Source organism: Littorina saxatilis, linkage group LG15 (assembly GCF_037325665.1).
Source record: "Littorina saxatilis isolate snail1 linkage group LG15, US_GU_Lsax_2.0, whole genome shotgun sequence".
NCBI lineage: Eukaryota > Metazoa > Mollusca > Gastropoda > Littorinimorpha > Littorinidae > Littorina > Littorina saxatilis.
This window is the reverse complement of record NC_090259.1, coordinates 22,161,658-22,182,433: the sequence shown is the minus strand read 5'-3', so window position 1 is coordinate 22,182,433 and position 20,776 is coordinate 22,161,658. Positions and strand designations below refer to the sequence as shown.

Genomic DNA, 20,776 nt, shown 5'->3' with positions numbered 1-20,776 from the left:
ATTGCTGTGCAGTTGACAGAAGTTTTTAACGAAAGAAATATTATTCTGAGCAAATGTCAGAGCAGCCTTACTATAAAACATCAAAGACACTGCCTGGGCATATATAGCAGACCAAGTGCGCGTGAAATGGTGCGACCTAAAAAAAAAACGTACACGTGCAGGACTTATCGGCGACGGCTACAGGGGGTGAGCCACCATCTCTCTCTCTCTCTCTCTCTCTCTCTCTCTCTCTCTCTCTCTCTCTCTCTCTCTCTCTCTCAGTCTCTCTCTCTCTTTCAGTCTCTCTCTCTCTCTCTCTCTCTCTCTCTCTCTCTTACATACACCGTGGTACACACACCATGCACACACACACCGTATACACACACACACACACACACACACACACACACACACACACACACACACACACACTCACACACCCACAAACACCCACCCACCCACACACCCACAAACACCCACCCACACACACCCACAAACACCCACCCACACACACACACACACACACACACACTCAGTGACACACGCATACACAGGCGCGTACATTTGAAAGTCAAGACATGATTTGATTTTTTTTTCCAAAGCATAGGAAGGTTTCTTTGGCAAATAACAAAAAATAACACAGAGGCAAAACCGGTTGTTGCAGCCTGAATGCAACTGCAGGGGCCTAAAAGGAAAAAGATTAATAAAAAAATATATATATAATAGAGAAAAAAAGTTGTTTAAGGCAGCATTTGAACCCTGAGCGACAGAACGAAAGTCCGACACCCTAACCACTGCACTATGTTACCCGTGTATTAAATGGTATGATGAAAACATGTGTTATGAGTTATTCAGTCGTGATAGTTTGAAAGCTCGCCACCTTCGCTGCATGACTTGAGCACGTTTATTTCGGTCAGTAACTGATGGAACTGTCGGTTTTGAGCCATTCTGTTTCAAGCATTTCACCTAAATTAAACAAGAATGTCACAGTTCGTGTCTATGGTGCAAGGTAGGCGACCGTCTCATTGTAGCCAAGTTACGACAGTTGCTCGATTGACGCATTTCACGTCTTCGATATTCTGTCTGAGCTCATTTCCCAATGAGCTGCCTTAAAAAACAGGAATGTCCTGCAATTGTAGTATGCGTTGGATGGGTAAGGACCCTTAAGAAGCGATATCGTCGTATAATGATGTCAAGTGAGAGACCCTGCAAATTAACATTGAAAGTGGGAACTTCGGAAGCAAAGTTGTCAGCTACTCGGTATGCAAGAGCTAAATTGAAAGCCGAAGTAGTGGCTTCGAGAGTTCTGAGGTCAAGGTCGAGGAAATTGGGGGAATCCCAATTAGTGCGCATGCGTTTGTAAACGGTAGGCTTGGTGACCAGAGGAAATACATCTCATCGCAAGTTCGTAAATGGGTTAACGTTGATCGCGCTGTAACTTTTACTATAGTTGTTGCTTCTGACTGGTTGAACGAACGGGTCGGTTCAAAGCTGTGATGATTGTCTTGAAATTGAATGACTGTCTATAATAATGATTTTGTTGACCAGAATGTTGGGGAGAATAAAACATTTTTTGTTTATGTGGTAGCGATCGAAGTCGGTTATGTTAAACCTCTTCTTTTTTTAATGATTGTGTATCGGTAAAACTGTTTTGGACAAAATAGGTTGGTTAGAGCGAACGTTTGGGTTACTGGTAAATTTGAAAAGGCAGAACTCAATCAGTGTTTGGGGAATCAAGATATAAGGTGTAGTAAAAAGAAGATAAGTTCAGTGACTTTCATATTAATTGGGAAAATGTGTGTCCGAATTTTTACAAAAGATAAATTGTTGTACTTGAGTATTTATAAATTATGTTTGTCCTCGTTAATTGTGAACAGGATGTATGTTAAATATAAAGTTGAAAGTCAAGATTGGATTTGTTTAGCCTACGCGCGTGTGTGCATGTGTGTTAGACAAAGAACACTGTATTATCTCAATTACGAGAAACTCGGGTGTGGTGAATCATAATAAACAACATAAAACGTAAGAACATAAATAAAATATCGAGGCACAAATACTCAGCTCATAATAGTGTGTGGTAGGGGGGGATGGGGTGCACACACACACACACACACACACACACACACTGACACACACACACCCCTCCCCCTACACACACATGTGCACGCAAACAAACGAATGAATAAACAGACGCACAACTACACACGCACGCACGCACGCACGCACACACAGATTGTTGTTGAATTAAAAAGTAATTTAATGGAAATATAACCTGAAATGTAAAAGAAAAAAGGTGTAACAGTTGATTGAAAATGAAATAAAACACCAGTTAATACACACACAAAAAAGGAGACATGATGACGGAAGGAACAATAAGAAAGTGAATGAGCCAAGTAAACATTTATATCAATAACTGAGAGAGAGAGAAAGAAATGAAGAAATAGCATGGAAAAAGTGTGTGTGTGTGTGTGTGTGTGAGTGTATAGGCCGGATGCGATTAAGTACGTGTGTTGGTTTATGTGTGAGCATGGATGTGAGTATAGCTATGAGCGTGTAGGTATGAGAGTGTCAGTAATCAAAAGAAGAAACTGTAAACGCCATACAAATGTCAGTCTGCGAGTGAACGACTATTTTCCATTAACGGTGCAGTACACTTTAGACAGAGAGTGAGAGGTGAGAGGAGGGAAATAGAGAGAGGGAGAGAGGCATGGAGGGAGAGAGAGAGAGGGTGAGCAAGAGGAGACTGAGGGAGAGAGAGAGGGGGAGATATGGATGGGGGGGGGGGAGAGAGGGGGAGATATGGATGGGGGGGGGGGAGAGAGGGGGAGGGAAGGAATAGAGAGGGAGGGCGCAAAGAGGAAGAGTGAGAGAGACAGAGGGGGGGGGAGAGAGAAAGTGTGGGAGAGAGAGAGAGAGAGAGAGAGAGAGAGAGAGAGAGAGAGAGAGAGAGAGAGAGAGAGAGAGACAATGACAATGACAATGACAATGACAAATTCTTTATTAACGAGGGTAATGGCATAAGCAAACAGGTGCTTTTTTACATCCAGCCCTCGCCCATGGGAGGGTTTAATCTAATGATAATACGTTTTAAAAATGTTGGAATATCAATTAAAGAAGTAATAAAAACAAACGACAAACAAGCAGAGAGAGAGAGAGAGAGAGAGAGAGAGAGAGAGAGAGAGAGAGAGAGAGAGAGAGAGAGAGAGAGAGAGAGAGAGAGAGAGAGAGAGAGAGAGAGAGGGAGAGAGAGGGAGAGAGAGGGAGAGAGAAAGAAGTAATTGCAAAAGGAAACAAGTCGCGTAAGGCGAAAATACAATATTTAGTCAAGTAGCTGTCGAACTCACAGAATGAAACTGAACGCAATGCCATTTTACTCGTAGCATCGTCAGGCCACCGCTCATGGCAAAGGCAGTGAAATTGACAAGAAGAGCGGGGTAGTAGTTGCGCTAAGAAGGATAGCACGCTTTTCTGTACCTCTCTTTGTTTTAACTTTCTGAGCGTGTTTTTAATCCAAACATATCATATCTATATGTTTTTGGAATCAGGAACCGACAAGAAATAAGATGAAAGTGTTTTTAAATTGATTTCGACAATTTAATTTTGATAATAATTTTTATATATTTAATTTTCAGAGCTTGTTTTTAATCCGAATATAACATATTTATATGTTTTTGGAATCAGCAAATATTGGAGAATAAGATAAACGTAAATTTGGATCGTTTTATAAATTTTTATTTTTTTTTACAATTTTCCGATTTTTAATGACCAAAGTCATTAATTAATTTTTAAGCCACCAAGCTGAAATGCAATACCGAAGTCCGGGCTTCGTCGAAGATTACTTGACCAAAATTTGAACCAATTTGGTTGAAAAATGAGGGCGTGACAGTGCCGCCTCAACTTTCACGAAAAGCCGGATATGACGTCATCAAAGACATTTATCAAAAAAATTAAAAAAACGTTCGGGGATTTCATACCCAGGAACTCTCATGTCAAATTTCATAAAGATCGGTCCAGTAGTTTAGTCTGAATCGCTCTACACACACACACACACACACACACACGCACACACGCACACACGCACATACACCACGACCCTCGTTTCGATTCCCCCTCGATGTTAAAATATTTAGTCAAAACTTGACTAAATATAAAAAGAATGTCCAGTAAAAAATTTCCATTTTGCGTGTAACTGAAAAAAACATATTGTATAACAAATTCCAAACAAGCACGCAGACGGAAGAGAAAGAAAGTTATCAAGAAAGAGAGAGAGAGTGCGAGTGAAAGGGTTATACGTTTACAGTAGGCGACATCACAATAAAAATAAAAACCTTTCCGAATAGTACCCGCTGATGGGACAAAAAAAAAGTCTGATCTCCTTAAATAGGAAAAAAAAAGAAGAAAAAAAAGAAGAAAAAAAGAAGCTGGTTTCTGTGTGTCCGTCTGTGGCCGGGTATGATGACAAAACGGCTTCACTGACTGAGACGGGAATTGCAGGGTATGTTCTTTGCCACTCGAGTCGTGTGGAGACACGCTACGCCCAATATACGTACCCACTGAGACTGTTGTTAGGCCCTATTTTGTACCCAGAGGGCGAAAGCGGTGTGAATGTATGCTGGCTAAAATTGTATTATAAAAAAGAATCAGAAGCGTACTAAAAACAGATTAGTTTAGTTATGGTTGTGAATGTTTTCTGCACTAAGCAGTGTTTTTGTTTGAATTTTAGGCGTTTTGTTTAAGCACAATCACTCAAGAAAACTTGATTTCAACGAAAATGTGACTACGTTGGAGAGAAAAAATTGTAAAAACACTAAAGATACGCTATCCACAAAAACAGATTTTTTAGACTCTCTTTAACTTTAGGGGAAACGTGCATAATGACAAGATGTATCGTGAAGAAGTACGAGAACAAAATAAAAGGGTACCCTTGTACACAGTGTTTACGCGCCCCAGACTTTTCCATTTCTGACAGTCACGGGCCCCAGTCTTCCCTTGTTACGTGCCCCAGGCATTGAAACTTTTCTCCAACCTCCATTTTCATGTATTTTTTAGCTAGTTTTACGTGACAGTAGTTGGAGGTTTTTGCATTTCAGTCAAGTAACGCAGGCTTGTTCTTTCTTCAAGTTGTTACAGTTAAACACATAAATTTCAGATGCACACTACGGTCACTCTGATCATGAGCTCTTTGACGATGTTATTAACCACGCTGTTAATGCCCATAGTGACAACGAACTTACAATACGGGTTCTCACACTGAATTCACAGACTGGGAAAAGATCGTACGTACAGAAAGATTTTAAAGTGTTCCCATCAATTCTTCAAAAGCATGTTAAAACTTTGATTGGGAAAGAAACCACACACAAAATTTGAAATCGTGTATGATGCTGCAAACAAAATAAAATTTCCAGCAATTTAAAAAGAAAAAAAACAAACACAAAAAAAACACAAGAGAACTCACTGCCGATAAACCAGGATCTGGGTATCAATGAGTTGAGGAAGGCAATCCAAGGAATCAAATCCGGAAATGTTGCAACCGGCTTAGACCCCATTTTATACAACATGATACGCCGGTTTCCTGAGCCCATGCTGGAAGTGCTGCAACAGTTTTACCAGCACTGTTGGGCGAGCTCAAAACTTCCCTCAGCTTGGAAAAACGCTTTGGTGATTGCTCTTCCCAAAGACGGTAAACCCCGGCACCTGCCGACAAGCTACCGTCCAATTTCACTCACACCTCACCTTGGCAAGGTATACGAAAGAATTGTAAAAAACAGACTAGAACACTTTCTTGAAAAGGACAACATTCTTCCCCTCTGCCAGGCAGGCTTCAGAAAGGGTCGAGCCTGCATGGAGCATGTGGTAAAACTTACAGCCCACATCAAGAAGGCTAAAGCACGAGGCAGAACAGTGCTGGCAACCTTCTTCTACATTAGAAGAGCATTCGACACGGTCTGGCATGGAAAGCTAATTCAGAAAATGTCCAACATGGGGATCTCAGGGCGCCTGCTGGAATTTGTCCAGGAATTTCTCACAGACAGGTCCATGGCTGTTAGAGTGGGGCAGTCCATCTCTCAAACACATGTCCTAGATATGGGGGTGCCTCAAGGAAGCATCATAGCCCCCATATTGTTCAGCATCATGGTCCACGATGCAGCAAACCTGAACCTCAAGGAGGCCTCATTGTCTCTGTTTGCCGATGACATGGCCCTCTGGGAAGCAGTCAACTGCAAGTCAGAAAGAACAATCAAAACAAAATGGGGCGGTACCAAGCAAAAGTCGACCAGATCGCTGACTACATGCAGACGAATGGCTTTGAGCTATCGTGTTTAGGCGGACGTGTTTTGAAAGTGTGTGCTGATCAGCTTGGTTCAGTTTTTACTCAGCTGTTTCAGCTCTTTCTCGATGTACATTTTATGCCTCGTTCCTGGAAAACTTCCACTATAACACCTGTACCCAAGAAACCAAACGCAAAAGAACTAAATGATTTTCGCCCTGTGGCACTGACTTCTGTTGTAGCGAAATGTATGGAGAGGCTTGTTTGTAACAAGCTCACTGAGTCTGTGGCAGATCGCATGGACCCCCTTCAGTTCGCATATAGGGCAAAGAGAGGCGTCGAAGATGCTACACTCACGCTTATCAACATGATTGTCAGCCATTTAGATACAGCAGGGAACACGGTTAGAGTTCTTTTTATGGATTTTTCATCAGCCTTTAATACGATTCAGCCCCATATACTTATCCAGAGGTTAGTCCAGTTAGATGTGAACAATAATTTGATTTTCTGGATCAGGGAGTTCCTATGCGATCGGCCACAACGTGTCAGCCTCAGCAACCGTTTGTTTGGTCATTCTGTGCTTTCAGACGAAGTTGTTTTAAACACCGGGGCCCCACAAGGTTGTGTTCTCTCTCCTGTCCTTTTTTCCATTTACACAAACAACATGCTTTTAAATGATCCAGTTCTAGCCCTCATTAAATATGCAGACGACATGGCCCTCGTTGGGCGTCTGAAGGACGACGAAACTTTGTCAAAGTATTTTATCCAAGTTGATCTTCTGAATGAATGGTTCAAGTCCAGTTTCTTGCAGTTGAATGTAGGCAAAACAAAAGAAATGATTTTTGGAGGAAAGAGTGATAATTGTGGTCCCCAAAAAGTGAGAATAAGCGACAAGGAGGTTGAACTTGTGGAAACCTTCAAATATCTTGGGGTTTCAATTGACAATAAGCTGACTTTTAGTGATCATGTTCATGCTGTTTATAAGAAAGCTCAGCAGCGACTTTTTCTTCTCAGGAAGCTTAAATATTTTAATGTCAATCAAAGTGTTATGGAACTTGTGTATCGCAGTTTGATTGAAAGCATACTGACTTTTAACATTGTGACATGGTATGGTACCACAAATGTTAAAAACAAAGCTAAACTCCACCGCATTGTTGCGACGGCTAGCAAGCTTGTTGGGCAACCCCAACGACAGCTGACCAGTCTCTACGAAGCTGCCATTAAGCGGAAAGCTCTCAAAATTGTCCGTGATCCGATCCATCCTCTCAACCCCTGTTTCGAAATTCTCCCTTCAGGTAAACGTTATAAGGTCCCTTTGGCACGCAAAAACCAGTTTAAAAAGTCATTCCTGCCTTCTGCAGTCACCATTTTAAATTCTTCTCGCATCACGTAGAGGCTGGTCGGCTGGGGAAAAAACAAAAAACAAACAAACAATGTGTACATGTGAAGGTATGTGGGAAATATTTGTAATGTGATTATTCGGCTGTGAAACCCAACTCCTGTGATATGAGAAGGTAAATTTACATAGTGCAATATCATATTTGATTGTATCCCTTTTATGTTTTATGTTTTATGTGTGTCGTCCTATACAATTGTTGTTATAATCGTTTACAGGCAGACAGGGTGTGCCGAAGAAAAATTTCCATTTTTATGCAATATTTTAATGGACAATAAAGTGCTGTTATTGTTATTGTTATTGTTATCTACCGAAAACACCGTGTTCATGGCCTTCACAGGAGTGCAGCTTGTCAAAAGGACATGTTCCATTACCATAAATGGGGTGCAGCTGGTGCCAGCAGATCAAACCAAGTTCTTTTCCGAATTATTATTTCAAGGCAAGAACAATCGGAATCGAAAACGTGTAAGGTTTAGAACGTCCGTACCATATATAAGACTTATTAGCCTGCCTCATGCGTGCAGACTCAGTGCAACGTGACGAGCAATTTTTGTTTTTGGAATGAGGCTTGCAGTGGTTCGATTGCCCTAGGCTAGCAGACGACATAAACCCCGCTCAGAAAACTAACATGTTGGGCAAATGTGAACGAAAAAACGATGGGGATATAATACGTGTAGGGTTCAGAGCATTCTTACCGTTCATATTTAGTACCAGACTCCCCGATGAGTGAAGATACCACACGAGAAGCATGCCACATTTATTTCAGTTGAAAATGTGCTAACCGTCGACCTTGGGGAGTCACTCTGCACAGTCAATCCGTTGAAGCTCGACTAGAGGTTTCGAATCGCAAATAACTAAGAACACAGTCCTTTCTCCGAGTTCAAATGAGGTCTCTCTGAAAGATCATCACTGTTTAGCTTAACGCTACACTGGAATTTACCAACAGAAATTAAAACAAGAGTTTGCGTGTGATGAAAGCACGACACACTTGAGACAGCCCCCACAAAAGTAGATCTTCTACGAGCTGACCACACAGTTATGCCTATTCAAATGCGCGTAGCAAAATGTGCGTGTTGTATCTTCTTTTTTCTCTGGCGGTACCGACAATATCGTTATTGAAACAATCCCAGTGCACAAATGGATTTATAGAGCAAATCTCGAAAATAATTATTGAACTCAGCGCTATGCGCTTCGTTCAATAATGAATTTTCTCGATTTGCTCTATAAATCCCTTAGTGCACTGGGATGTCTCAATAACTTAAATAATAATAATAATAATAATAATAATAATAATACGAGAATTTATAACGCGCACATATCTCACCACAAGGCGACTCAAGGCGCACTCATACACAATCTTTCGCATTAACAACTCAAGCATAATCATATACACTTACGCATAAATTGCATGAAGATGACAAGGCAACAACACGAACAGAGACACGGCATTCAAAAGTAAGCATGAAAAAGAAAAGAAAATTTCAAACAGTAATTATGTACATGGCTATTTACAGCTGATCGCGTGAAGCGGTATAAAAACATTAAGTTAAGCTGTCAAAACTTGACTAAATGTAAAAAGAAGTTTTTTTCCACAGAGTGCCAATGCTCCACCACCACCACCATCTTTGGGTGTGACTCAAGCACCACCTCCGGTGGCGGAGTTCCTAGAACTGAAAGGACAACGTCAACAGGTCTGTCATTTATGCAAAAATGTTTATGTAACGTTTTGCTTTGTCAATAATTAAACGTTGCAATAACCCACAATTCTATTTTTGTTTAATTCTGACTGAGTTTTGGAACGTTAGCAATCTATCTGTTTTTTGGATTAATGATCGTCGTTGATGTTGTGACGATAGTAGAGATGAAAACCGACACAGACAGGTTGCTAATGTTGTTAATTCAAGAATTAAAAAAACCAAAAGCACTGTGAGTTTGTGGAAAGTTTAAATAAAGACTAAACCACCCCCACCCCCTGTTTGTGCTTTGGTTTGCTTTGTACCATCTTTAAAGAGGCCTCATCCCTATTGAAGCCCAAGAGACCAGCCTTTCGTCATTATTATTTTGTTGTATATCCGGCCTGTACGATCGTTGTGACACTAATGACACGTACCATACACTTGTGATATGGGGGCTAAGGCAGGGACGTAGCACACCTAATAAAAGTGGTAGGGCGGAAAAAAATGGAAGACAAAATGCTGAGACAGCTAAGGAAATATGGGGCTTACACTACCGCCCCCCCCCCTTCCCGTCCCCTTGTAATGGTCTAAAAAAGAAAGAAAACATGATGCGATTTCGTGCCTTCTGAGCTCAGTTCCATCTAATCATCTTTCCATCCTCCACCAAACAACGGGCTGGTGAATGTATCAGTGATTATCAATCGACTTACATTTATATCTAAATTCCGATACGTTGAATGTGATGAGCACTTACTTCAAATGACTTTCGTCTTCATTATTGTCTAGTGTGTTAAAAAGCAAGGATTGACAAACTGGTTTACTTCTAAACAAGCAATTTATTGATCCGTCCAGCCATCAACATTGGCAGCCTGAGTGATGACTGAAAAATAGAGGGATTTGTCAGAATATTTTTAGCGCGTTTTCGATCCATCACAACCAGGATGCACACTTGTGTCCATTGTTCAATTCTCTCTCTACATGTTGTTTCATGTGACACTGTTAACCCCACAAGTTACTGTGTTACTCAATTGTTATGGCGTACTTACGGTTGACACACAATCACTCACCCCTCAGTCTGACCCCAGCTTCACACACAGAATATACAAAACATTTCTTACCTCCATTGTTTCTCATGGGAGCAGACGGACGAAGAAGCAATTTTCACTAAATTGGCGCCAATACTTTTATGGCCTGACGGAACTCGTCACGTGTGACGTTCTCGTCAAAATAAGACGTCATCCTATTCCAGCAGTTGACCAAGACTAACACACACAACAAAAAAAACCAAAAAACCGACCTTATGCCATCGCGTGAATACTACGTGGGGTGTTCTGTTGGTAGATCTCTCTCTCTCTCTCTCTCTCTCTCTCTCTCTCTCTCTCTCTCTCTCTCTCTCTCTCTCTCTCTTTTTTTCTTCTTTTTTTTTTACGGAAAAAGTGGTCGGGCGGTCGCCCTACATGCCCTACCGGGTGCTACGTCCCTGTAAGGTCGATGCTGTTGATGAGTCAACCTCCCCGCCCCTATTTTCCTGTCTGTCTATCTGTCTGCCTGTCTATCTGACATAATCTCTCTCTCTCTCTCTCTCTCTCTCTCTCTCTCTCTCTCTCTCTCTCTCTCTCTCTCTCTCTCTCTCTCTCTCTCTCTCTCTCTCTCTCTCTCTCTATCTATCTATCTACCATTCTAACTATCAACGCTGTATTTTCCTCAACACAGAACGAGAAGTCCCAATCGGTAGCAGCACCTCCATCGTTGTCGGGATTTCGCAGTCCCCCACAGGTACAAGAATATTATATGTTCCAACAGCTCCTAGTGAATAGAAAGCACACAAAAAGTTGAGATGTTTACTTCTCGTTTTATGAACAAAAGCATTGAGATAGGCAAAAAAGAACAAAAAAACAAGAACGCCGAGTTTAAGCGATTGCACTGAAATACGCCCGGTTCTTTCCGACTTTCTTTGTCAAACAAGGGGAGAGAGAGAGAGAATATGGAATACAGAATACGGAAAGTTTATTGGAATTAGCCTAAGGGCCCTTTCCAAGGGCGAACACAATGTATACAATACTTAATATGATCAAACAGTTATACTAGGAAACAGTCAAATAAAGATATGTAAATGCATAAACAATCACACGAATCAAAAACTGTAGTTTACTAGTAGAGAATATCTTAAATTAAAGGAAATAAACACATAGTCTGTAGTGTTAACAATTAAATCGTCATTTCTGTATTTCAACAATTGGACTATGTTAAGTTTGTGCGACTGTGTTAGGTACTTTACACGATTTTTAACATAAGTTGGACAATCAAATAAGAAAGAGAGAGAGAGAGAGAGAGAGAGAGAGAGAGAGAGAGAGAGAGAGAGAGAGAGAGAGAGAGAGAGAGAGAGAGAGAGAGAAAGTTAGAAGAAGAAGAAAATAATCTTGGGGCAAAATCTGTATTGTGTCTGAGGGAACGAAAGTGGCAAGGTGGTTTCATAATCTCTCCCCTTTCAATGTGACGTCATTTGCGTGTTCCAGACTTGATATGAAGTTCGTTTATCTTGATCGGCCGAACAGAGTCTACAATCAGTACAGTCTATGACTATAAGCATTATTTCCTTTCAAGAAATTTCTGCATTTTAAACACATTTTCATCGCCAAACACCATAAACTATATATTTTGGGAATCAGCAAATAATAAGGAACAGAGAAATGATAATTGTATGTGTCTTCTTCAAGCAATAAAGAAAGTCGCTATTTAATGGTTATCTTCATTTTTAAGCCCATTTTTCAATCAAACACAACAAAACCATATATGTGACCCTCCACAACGGAATGAGTCGCATGTCACATTTGCATGATTTTCATATTTTTACATTTTCCTAAAGAGTTTGTTATGCTCTATCCAGTGGTGAAAACCGATTTAGAAAAGAGCAAAAACTGTTTGAGTTATAAGCCTGTGACTAAGGTGACCCTCACACTGTTACCAGACACTCACCGGACTTATATTAAGCCTAGCGCAAAACCGCGCGAGGTGACATGCGACTCATTTCGTGGTGGAGGGTCACATATTTTTGGATCTAGGAGGCAAATACAGAATTCAATGGTGTCACCTTTGTGATTCAAATATCGACTTTTAAGAAATCGACAAAATTGGCTTCTTCTTCTTCTTTTTCTTCTCCTTCGTCTTCTTTTTTCTCAGCTTGGAAACAATGCACAAGACCGAAACCTGCCTATGAGACCGACTCCAGGCATGGCACGGCCGGATGAGTCTCGGTGGGATCTCCCTGTGGGCTACAACGCTCAGAACCTGGGCAGTCTTGAGGACCCAACTCTTCTCAAGGACGTCGTCTACGATGTCAACGTGGTAAGATGATAAATGCCGTGTAACTCGGTTCATCTCCTTGGAAGAAGGAGGAGGGAGATTAGGGGGGTGGCGGGGGGAGGGGTGGCGGGGAGAGAGAGAGAGAGAGAGAGAGAGAGAGAGAGAGAGAGAGAGAGAGAGAGAGAGAAAGAGGGCTAGGGAGAGAGGGCTAGGGAGACAGAGAGAGAGAGAGAGAGAGAGAGAGAGAGAGAGAGAGAGAGAGAGAGAGAGAGAGAGAGAGATGGAGGGCTAGGGAGACAGAGAGAGGAACAGAGAGTAAGCGAGATGGAGAGGCATACAAAGAGAGAGAGAGAGTTTATTCATTAGGCCATTGCCTCTTATGACGGGGCTTGAAAAAGTTCACATTGCATATAATTGCATTGAACAGGCGCAAAAGAAAGAACAAGTCGCGTAAGGCGAAATAACAACATTTAGTCAAGCTGTCGAACTCACAGAAAGAAACTGAACGCACTGCTTTTTTCACCAAGACCACATACTCGTAGTTTCGTCAGTCCACCGCTCGTGGCAAAGGCAGTGAAATCGACAAGCTATGCAGAATAGTGCGGTAGTGGTCGCGCTGAGCAGGATAACAGGCTTTTCTGTATGTCTATTCTTTTTAGCTTACTGAGTTTGTTTTTAATCCAAACATATCATATCTATATGTTTTTGGAATCAGGGAACGACAAGAAATAAGATAAAATTGTTTTTAAATCGATTTCGGAAAATTAATTTTAATCATAATTTTTATATTTTTAATTTTCAGAGCTTGTTTGTAATCCAAATATAACATATGTATATGTTTTTGGAATCAGAAAATTACGATAAATAAGATGAAATTGTTTTTTGATCGTTTAATAAAAAACATAATTTTAATTACAAGTTTTCGATTTTTAATGACCAAACTCATTCATTAGTTTTTAAGCCACCAAGCTGAAATACCTTACCAAAGTCCGGCCTTTGTCGAAAATTGCTTTGCCAAAATTTCAATCAATTTGATTGAAAAATGAGGGTGTGACAGTGCCGCCTCAACTTTTACAAAAAGCCGGATATGACGTCATCAAAGGTATTTATTGAAAAAATGAAGAAAAAAACATCCGGGGATATCATTCCCAGGAACTCTCATGTCAAATTTAATAAAGATCGGTCCAGTAGTTTAATCTGAATCGCTCTACACACACACACACACGCACAGACAGACAGACACACACACACACACACACCACGACCCTCGTCTCGATTCCTCCTCTATGTTAAAACATTTAGTCAAAACTTGACTAAATGTAAAAATGAAAATCGTAATACATACTAAAACAACATTACACGGCACTTAACTAAGACATTACAGGTTATCTTAACTTAAAAGCTTCATACAAAGAGAGACAGAGAGAGAGAGAGAGAGAGAGAGAGAGAGAGAGAGAGAGAGAGAGAGAGAGAGAGAGAGAGAGAGAGAGAGAGAGAGAGAGAAAGAGAGAGAGAAAGAGAGAGAGAGAGAGAGAGAGAGAGAGAGAGAGAGAGAGAGAGAGAGAGAGAGAGAGGCTATAGGGAGTTGCTCGGTATAACCGCTGATGACTGTATGGACTCAAGCGAACTATTCATTGTGACTGCATTGTCACTAAAGTTCACAATTCGGCGGCGCCTGTATGCCTCCCTGTTTGGAAGGGGCGCAACTGTCCCACAGCCAGTATAAACACCGCTAGAGTTATTTCCCGCAATTCACCAACTGACCATTGTCACGTGCAGGGACCGAAGGGACTGACAGCGGTGAAGGACGAGGATCTCCAGGCGTGTTTCATCGACCATTACATCGTCCCTTTCGTCGTGCCGCACCAGGAGCGACGATTCTACACACACACCTTGGTGAGAGACAGAGCTGGACCTAGTGTTTGAGATAAAGAGTGGCTTCTAAACTGACCACTACCAACTATATTTAAAGAAAAAAAATACAGATCCTCTATGAATGCTTCACCCCTGAAATAAGGAGTTCTGCGACCCCCACAGATATAACATTTGTATAGATGATCTAGACTCACGAGCTTACTCATGCATGTCAGAATGGCAAGATAAGTAAAGCCAAACAGGCATAATAACAATGTAACTACTACTTTAGATGGGAGCAATGGCCTAGTGGATAAGACACCGGTGTAACACGAAATTTTTACTCCACGAAAAATTTACCCCGGAGTAAATATTTCGTACGAAATTCTTACTCCGAGTACACTTTTCGTACGAGAAAAGAAGTCCCCAAGGCACGAAAAAATTACTCCCTCCACGAAATTTTTACTCCCCATTTTTTTTACTTCCAGTAAAAATCTCAGTCGTACGCAAAAATGGGATGCGGGCGAAGGGATAATGCCAGTAAGTGATCTCGCGCACACGAATGTCGCGCTACCCTCCTTCCACCCCTTCCACCACCAAGACTAACAAGGGGACAAGGGAGTAACAATTTCGTACACCTGGCATGGGAAGTTACTAATTGCTCGTGTTGGGGTGAAGTACTTTATTCGTTATTTATTCGTCAGGGGAGTAACATTTTTGAACGAAATGTTTACTCGGAACTCACCTGTCTTGGGGAGTAATTTTCTCGTGCAATGGGGGAGTGCTTTTTTCGTAAAGGGAGTAACTTTTTCGTACGAAATGTTTACTCCGGAGTAAAAATCTCGTGGGAGTAATTTTCTCGTGTTACACCGGCCTCCCATGCGGAAGGTCACGTGTTCGAATCCCGGCCGCGCCTGGAAGGGTGGATATTTTTCCGATCTCCCAAGTCACTTTATGTGCAGACTAAGTGCGCGCGGAAAAGATTCTGTAATCCATGTCAGAGTTCGGTGGGTTATAGAAACATTTCTCATTTCTCATTTTCTCATTTCTCATTACTTTATTGTCCCATCGCTGGGAAATTCGGGTCGCTTCCTCCCAGTGGAAAGCTAGCAGCAACGGAGTCGCGCTACCCAGGTGTCTGCGTGTTTAGGTGTATTCAGCCACCTGCACTTATGGCAGAATGACCAAGGTCTTTTACGTGCCATTGTGATGACACGGGGGTGGGACATGGCTTCCGTCTCTGGGTCTGCACATAAAGTTGACCCGTGTCCGTCCCGGCCCGAATTCGAACACGAAAATACCAAGAATGCTTCCCTCAAAAGCGGCGTATGAACGGGGTAAAAACGATCATTCACGTAAAACCCCACTTAATTGTGCAAAAAACGCGAGAGTACGTGCGATTTTCAGCCCATAAACGAAGAAGAAGAAGAAGAAGAAGAAGACAAGGGTTCAGGGGCTGGTAGGCGGGGAATATGGGTGGCCCCCAGCTTCTGTTGAAACTTTAGCATTAATTTGAAAACGGTACCTACCAAATTTGAGCTCAATCGGCCGATAAACACCAAAGATTTGAGTGCAGACAGAAGGACAAACTGACGAATCCTATACATCCCCATTTCGGGGGTGTAAAGAAACAGTTTCTTTGCCCCTCACTAATGTTTATATGTCCACAGCCCGGAATGCTGGTGGATACGCCTAAAGATCGCTACGTGTACAAGAGCCTGGTGGGACGACCCATCTACGACATGTGTCACCATCTCAGGACCTACTGGTTGGACAACGGACTCATGTACAAATTCAACCAGCTGCTCGCTGATTCTTCGCCGTCTGGTAGTGGCAACAACAGCCCTTCCTTCATGGTAAGTTATTGGTAAAGAGATAGTGAGGCGTGAGCGTATACAGAAGGTAATGTTCACCTTACTGGTTGGACAAAGGACTTATGCACACATACAAGCTGCTCGCTGATTCTTCGCCGTCTGGTAGTGGCAACAACAGCCCTTCCTTCATGGTAAGTTATTGGTAAAGAGATAGTGAGGCGTGAGCGTATACAGAAGGTAATGTTCACCTTACTGGTTGGACAAAGGACTTATGCACAAATATAACAAGCTGCTCGCTGATTCTTCGCCGTCTTCAAGTGATAGCAACAGCCTTTCCTTCATGGTAAGTTATTGGTAAAGAGATAGTGTCTGTGAGGTGAACGCCAGAAGGTAATGTTCACCTCAGGACCTATAAATGGATGGACAACGGAATCATGTACAAATACAACAAGCTGCTCGCTGATTCTTCGCCGTATGCCAGTAAAAGCAACAGCCCTTGTTTCGTGGTAAGCTAAAGGTTAACAGATAGTGTAGGTGAGGTGAACGCCTACACGCATCTAAGGATCCACAAGGGAAACCCCCCTTTTGAGACTTAAATAAATCTGAGAAAAGTAGGTCTTAGAAAAGGAGGGAGTCTTCAACTGGGAGTAATTTACACACGTTATCAACAAAAACATCTGAGAAAACGGGATCTTAAAAGGGAGGAAGTCTTTACTCTGGGAGTCTTAAGAGGGGGGTTCCGTTGTACGGAAAGGTGGGAGGACAGGCTCTTGTACAAATACAACAATTAATTCCTCTCCGTCTGGTATTTGTAGCGCAACATATTCTTTCTTGGTAAGTTCATGGTAAAGTATGTGAGGTGAACGTCAACACGCATCTAAGTATAGATCTACTAATTGGTCAAGAGACTCCATGTACAAACACAACAATTGATTCCTCTCCGTCTATTTGAATTGGCAGAAACATATTCTTTCCTGGTAAATTAATAGTGAAGTGTGAGATGAACTTCAACATCAAGTTACGTATATGACGACATGATCATGAACTTTATAAGTGTATTTCGTCATATACATGTACCGTTGTAAAATGAAGAGGACCCACGGGTCGAAACCGTAGTATTTCCCTTTCCATTTGTGTCGTCGTATTCGTTAACACGTTAATACAGTATACTGTTTGATCTTTTTTACATTTAGTCAAGTTTTGACTAAATGTTTTAACATAGAGGGGGAATCGAGACGAGGGTCGTGGTGTATATGCGTGCGTGTGTGTGTGTGTGACAGGCATGGTACTGAAGGAATGGCAATTTCAGCTGAAATAAAGCCGGGGGTCCAGGGGGCCGCTCAGGCCCCCTTGCGGGGTCAAGGGGCAGCGCCCCTGTGGGGGTCAGGGGGCAAAGCCCCCTGAAGCTGACGACTTTTTACTAATTCAAATGTGTTTAGTGCCCTCTCCTTGAAGCTGAGAGGGATATAAGTGAAAGATAACAAGGCTTGAGTAAGAAAAAATAATAATCTCAAGTCAATCAGCAGATTTTTTTGTTTTTTTTTGTTTTTTTGTTTTTCGGATTTTCGTTTTCGGCGGATTTCCGCCGATCGGCGGAAGAGTACCATGCCTGGTGTCTGTCTGTGTGTGTGTGTAGAGCGATTCAGACCAAACTACTGGACCGATCTTTATGAAATTTGACATGAGAGTTCCTGGGTATGAAATCCCCGAACGTTTTTTTCATTTTTTTGATAAATGTCTTTGATGACGTCATATCCGGCTTTTCGTGAAAGTTGAGGCGGCACTGTCACGCCCTCATTTTTCAACCAAATTGGTTGAAATTTTGGTCAAGTAATCTTCGACGAAGCCCGGACTTCGGTATTGCATTTCAGCTTGGTGGCTTAAAAATTAATTAATGACTTTGGTCATTAAAAATCTGAAAATTTAAAAAAAAAAAATTATAAAACGATCCAAATTTACGTTCATCTTATTCTCCATCATTTTCTGATTCCAAAAACATATAAATATGTTATATTTGGATTAAAAACAAGCTCTGAAAATTAGATATATAAAAATTATTATCAAAATTAAATTGTTTAAATCAATTTAAAAACACTTTCATCTTATTCCTTGTCGGTTTCTGATTCCAAAAACATATAGATATGATATGTTTGGATTAAAAACACGCTCAGAAAGTTAAAACAAAGAGAGGTACAGAAAAGCGTGCTATCCTTCTTAGCGCAACTACTACCCCGCTCTTCTTGTCAATTTCACTGCCTTTGCCATGAGCGGTGGACTGACGATGCTACGAGTATACGGTCTTGCTGAAAAATGGCATTGCGTTCAGTTTCATTCTGTGAGTTCGACAGCTTGACTAAATGTAGTAATTTCGCCTTACGCGACTTGTTTCTCTTTCTCGTGCGCAGTCACATTTACTTGTAGGGCTCCCTGCGGACGCCCGTCCTAGAGGGTCCCGGGACCCGCAATTTGAATGTTAAGAGGGTCCATGGACCCCCTAAGCGGAATTTTCGAGGGTCCCAGGAGGCCGGGTGCCAAAGCTCCTGTGTACACATTTGACGCATTGTGATCGCCGGGTGCCAAAGCTCCTGTGTACACATTTAACGCATTGTGATCGCGAATGCAGGTTTCCCAATTGCTTCGTTTCCGGCCGAATTATGTGGAGCACGTGATGCGCACAAAAATATATTGGCGGTCTAGAAGTGTCTTCTGCGCAATGATCGCGGCGGCGCCCGCGGCTTTCTTGACCGCCAAGGACGACTGCGCACGTTGTGAGACGTCATTCGTTAGACCTCAATAGTGGGATATGAAGTGGATTTTTTTCACCAGAATATTCCAGGAGGACACTTTAACTATACCTTGTTCAAGTCTTGTTCTTTTGCTTCTTCGATGTTTGACAGGCTGGCTACATGAGCAAGCAAGGTGATGACGACATCAGACGCCCGCCACCCGTGTCCCTGTACCACGTGCTGCAGCAGCAAGGAAGGGAGAGAAGCGAGGCGTCCGCCCCCGCCCCCGCCCTCCACCTCGCTCCGCCCCCTGTGGCCGCGTACCAACGTCTGCATCCACAACCCTAAGTCCCTTGATTTCGTGGATCAAGAACAAATTCGATGAGTCCGACTCCCTGACAGAACTTAATGTTTCCCCTCGACCATATAGAACATTGTTTTTGACGCTTCGAACAAACCATTTTTTTTTTATACATTTTTTTTAAATACATTACCAAAAATGACAAACTCAGTTCTGCAAACTGTACAAGGAAAGTTACTCTTTTTCCAACATCCAGGGGACACAGCTCGCAAGATTTCCGCCCAATACAAACTAAACGCAGCTGTGTTGATAAAACACATTAAAAAAACTGTCCCCCCAAAAAATGTATTAGAAAATAACAAGTAACCTACCTCCGACCTATTTGTTTTGGGATTGTTTAATTTAACAAACATTTTTTTGACAACCTTACCAAGAACATTGCAAAATTCTAAACAGCAAACTGACTGTGGGTGAGATGAAATTGCCAAATTCGGTTTTGTTACAAAAGTAATAACTATTTGACTAGTAGCATTGTCAACACATCACCTGGATAATGTACAACTTAGGGAGAGAGTATAAAAGAAAACAAAGGAAACTTTCGCATCTGAAAGCAAACGTGGCATTTCAGGCATACCAGTTATATTTAGCAAACTGAAATGATTGGAAAGATGCAGACACTTCAGTTCATTTCTCCTGGTGACACAGCAGTTGCTCTCTCAAAAAGAGTGAGGCAAGGATATCTGTTTCCCAATGTGTTACACATAACTGAAGTGTGCTGCGAGTGAAAGTTATGTTTCTATTACACAGTATCGCTACAAATTGTACTTTGGTTTAACGGGGATAACCTGTACCAAAAATAATAGTGTGTTCAAGTCTGAAATTGTGCTACCCTAGGAATGTCCAGTTTCTTTTGAAGGGAAAAATAAATTATTTCTACTGAAGCAGAACAATGTGTACGTGTGTGTGTGTGTGTGTGTGTGTGTGTGTGTGTGTGTGTGTGTGTGTGTGTGTGTGTGTGTGTGAATTCACATGCGACGTTTCATAAACATCTGTCCAGTAGTTTTCTAGCAAACGCACGCACACACACGCACACACACACACACACACACACACACACACACACACACACACACACACACACACACACACACACACGTCAGTTCATCAGTATATACTGCACTGTCTTGAACAAAATAGGCTGCTGCAATCAACATTTTTTTCTCTGTGGTATTGCTTTCTTCAAACATCGTCCGACCGCTTCTCTTATTGACTTAGCCACAAACAATTCTATCACAGCTTTGAGTCAGGTAACAGATATCGCAAATGTGTCAGAATCGTGTTAAAACACAAAACAATTTCAGAGGAAAGGGGACAATGCATGCAGTGCGATCCTATCGACTGTTTGGACTCTTGAGTTGACAAATAAGAGAATGTTGACAACGGAGTTGCTGTAACAGTT

At 41.8% G+C, this 20,776-nt stretch overlaps 1 protein-coding gene across 2 annotated transcripts in view; it reads left to right on the top strand.

Annotated features, from left to right (window-relative positions):
- The window catches only part of LOC138948828 (uncharacterized), a 23,586-nt gene extending 3,319 nt beyond the window's left edge, over positions 1-20,267 (top strand). The window contains exons 2-7 of one of the 2 annotated variants that reach the window (XM_070320457.1): positions 9,239-9,334; positions 11,033-11,095; positions 12,500-12,664; positions 14,402-14,518; positions 16,147-16,332; positions 19,188-20,267. In XM_070320457.1, the coding sequence (XP_070176558.1) occupies positions 9,239-9,334; positions 11,033-11,095; positions 12,500-12,664; positions 14,402-14,518; positions 16,147-16,332; positions 19,188-19,364 (804 nt within the window). In that variant the 3' untranslated portion in view covers positions 19,365-20,267. The remainder of the gene's footprint in view (positions 1-9,238; positions 9,335-11,032; positions 11,096-12,499; positions 12,665-14,401; positions 14,519-16,146; positions 16,333-19,187) is intronic. The other variant, XM_070320458.1, reaches the window with a different exon arrangement.
- Positions 20,268-20,776: the final 509 nt, after the last annotated feature.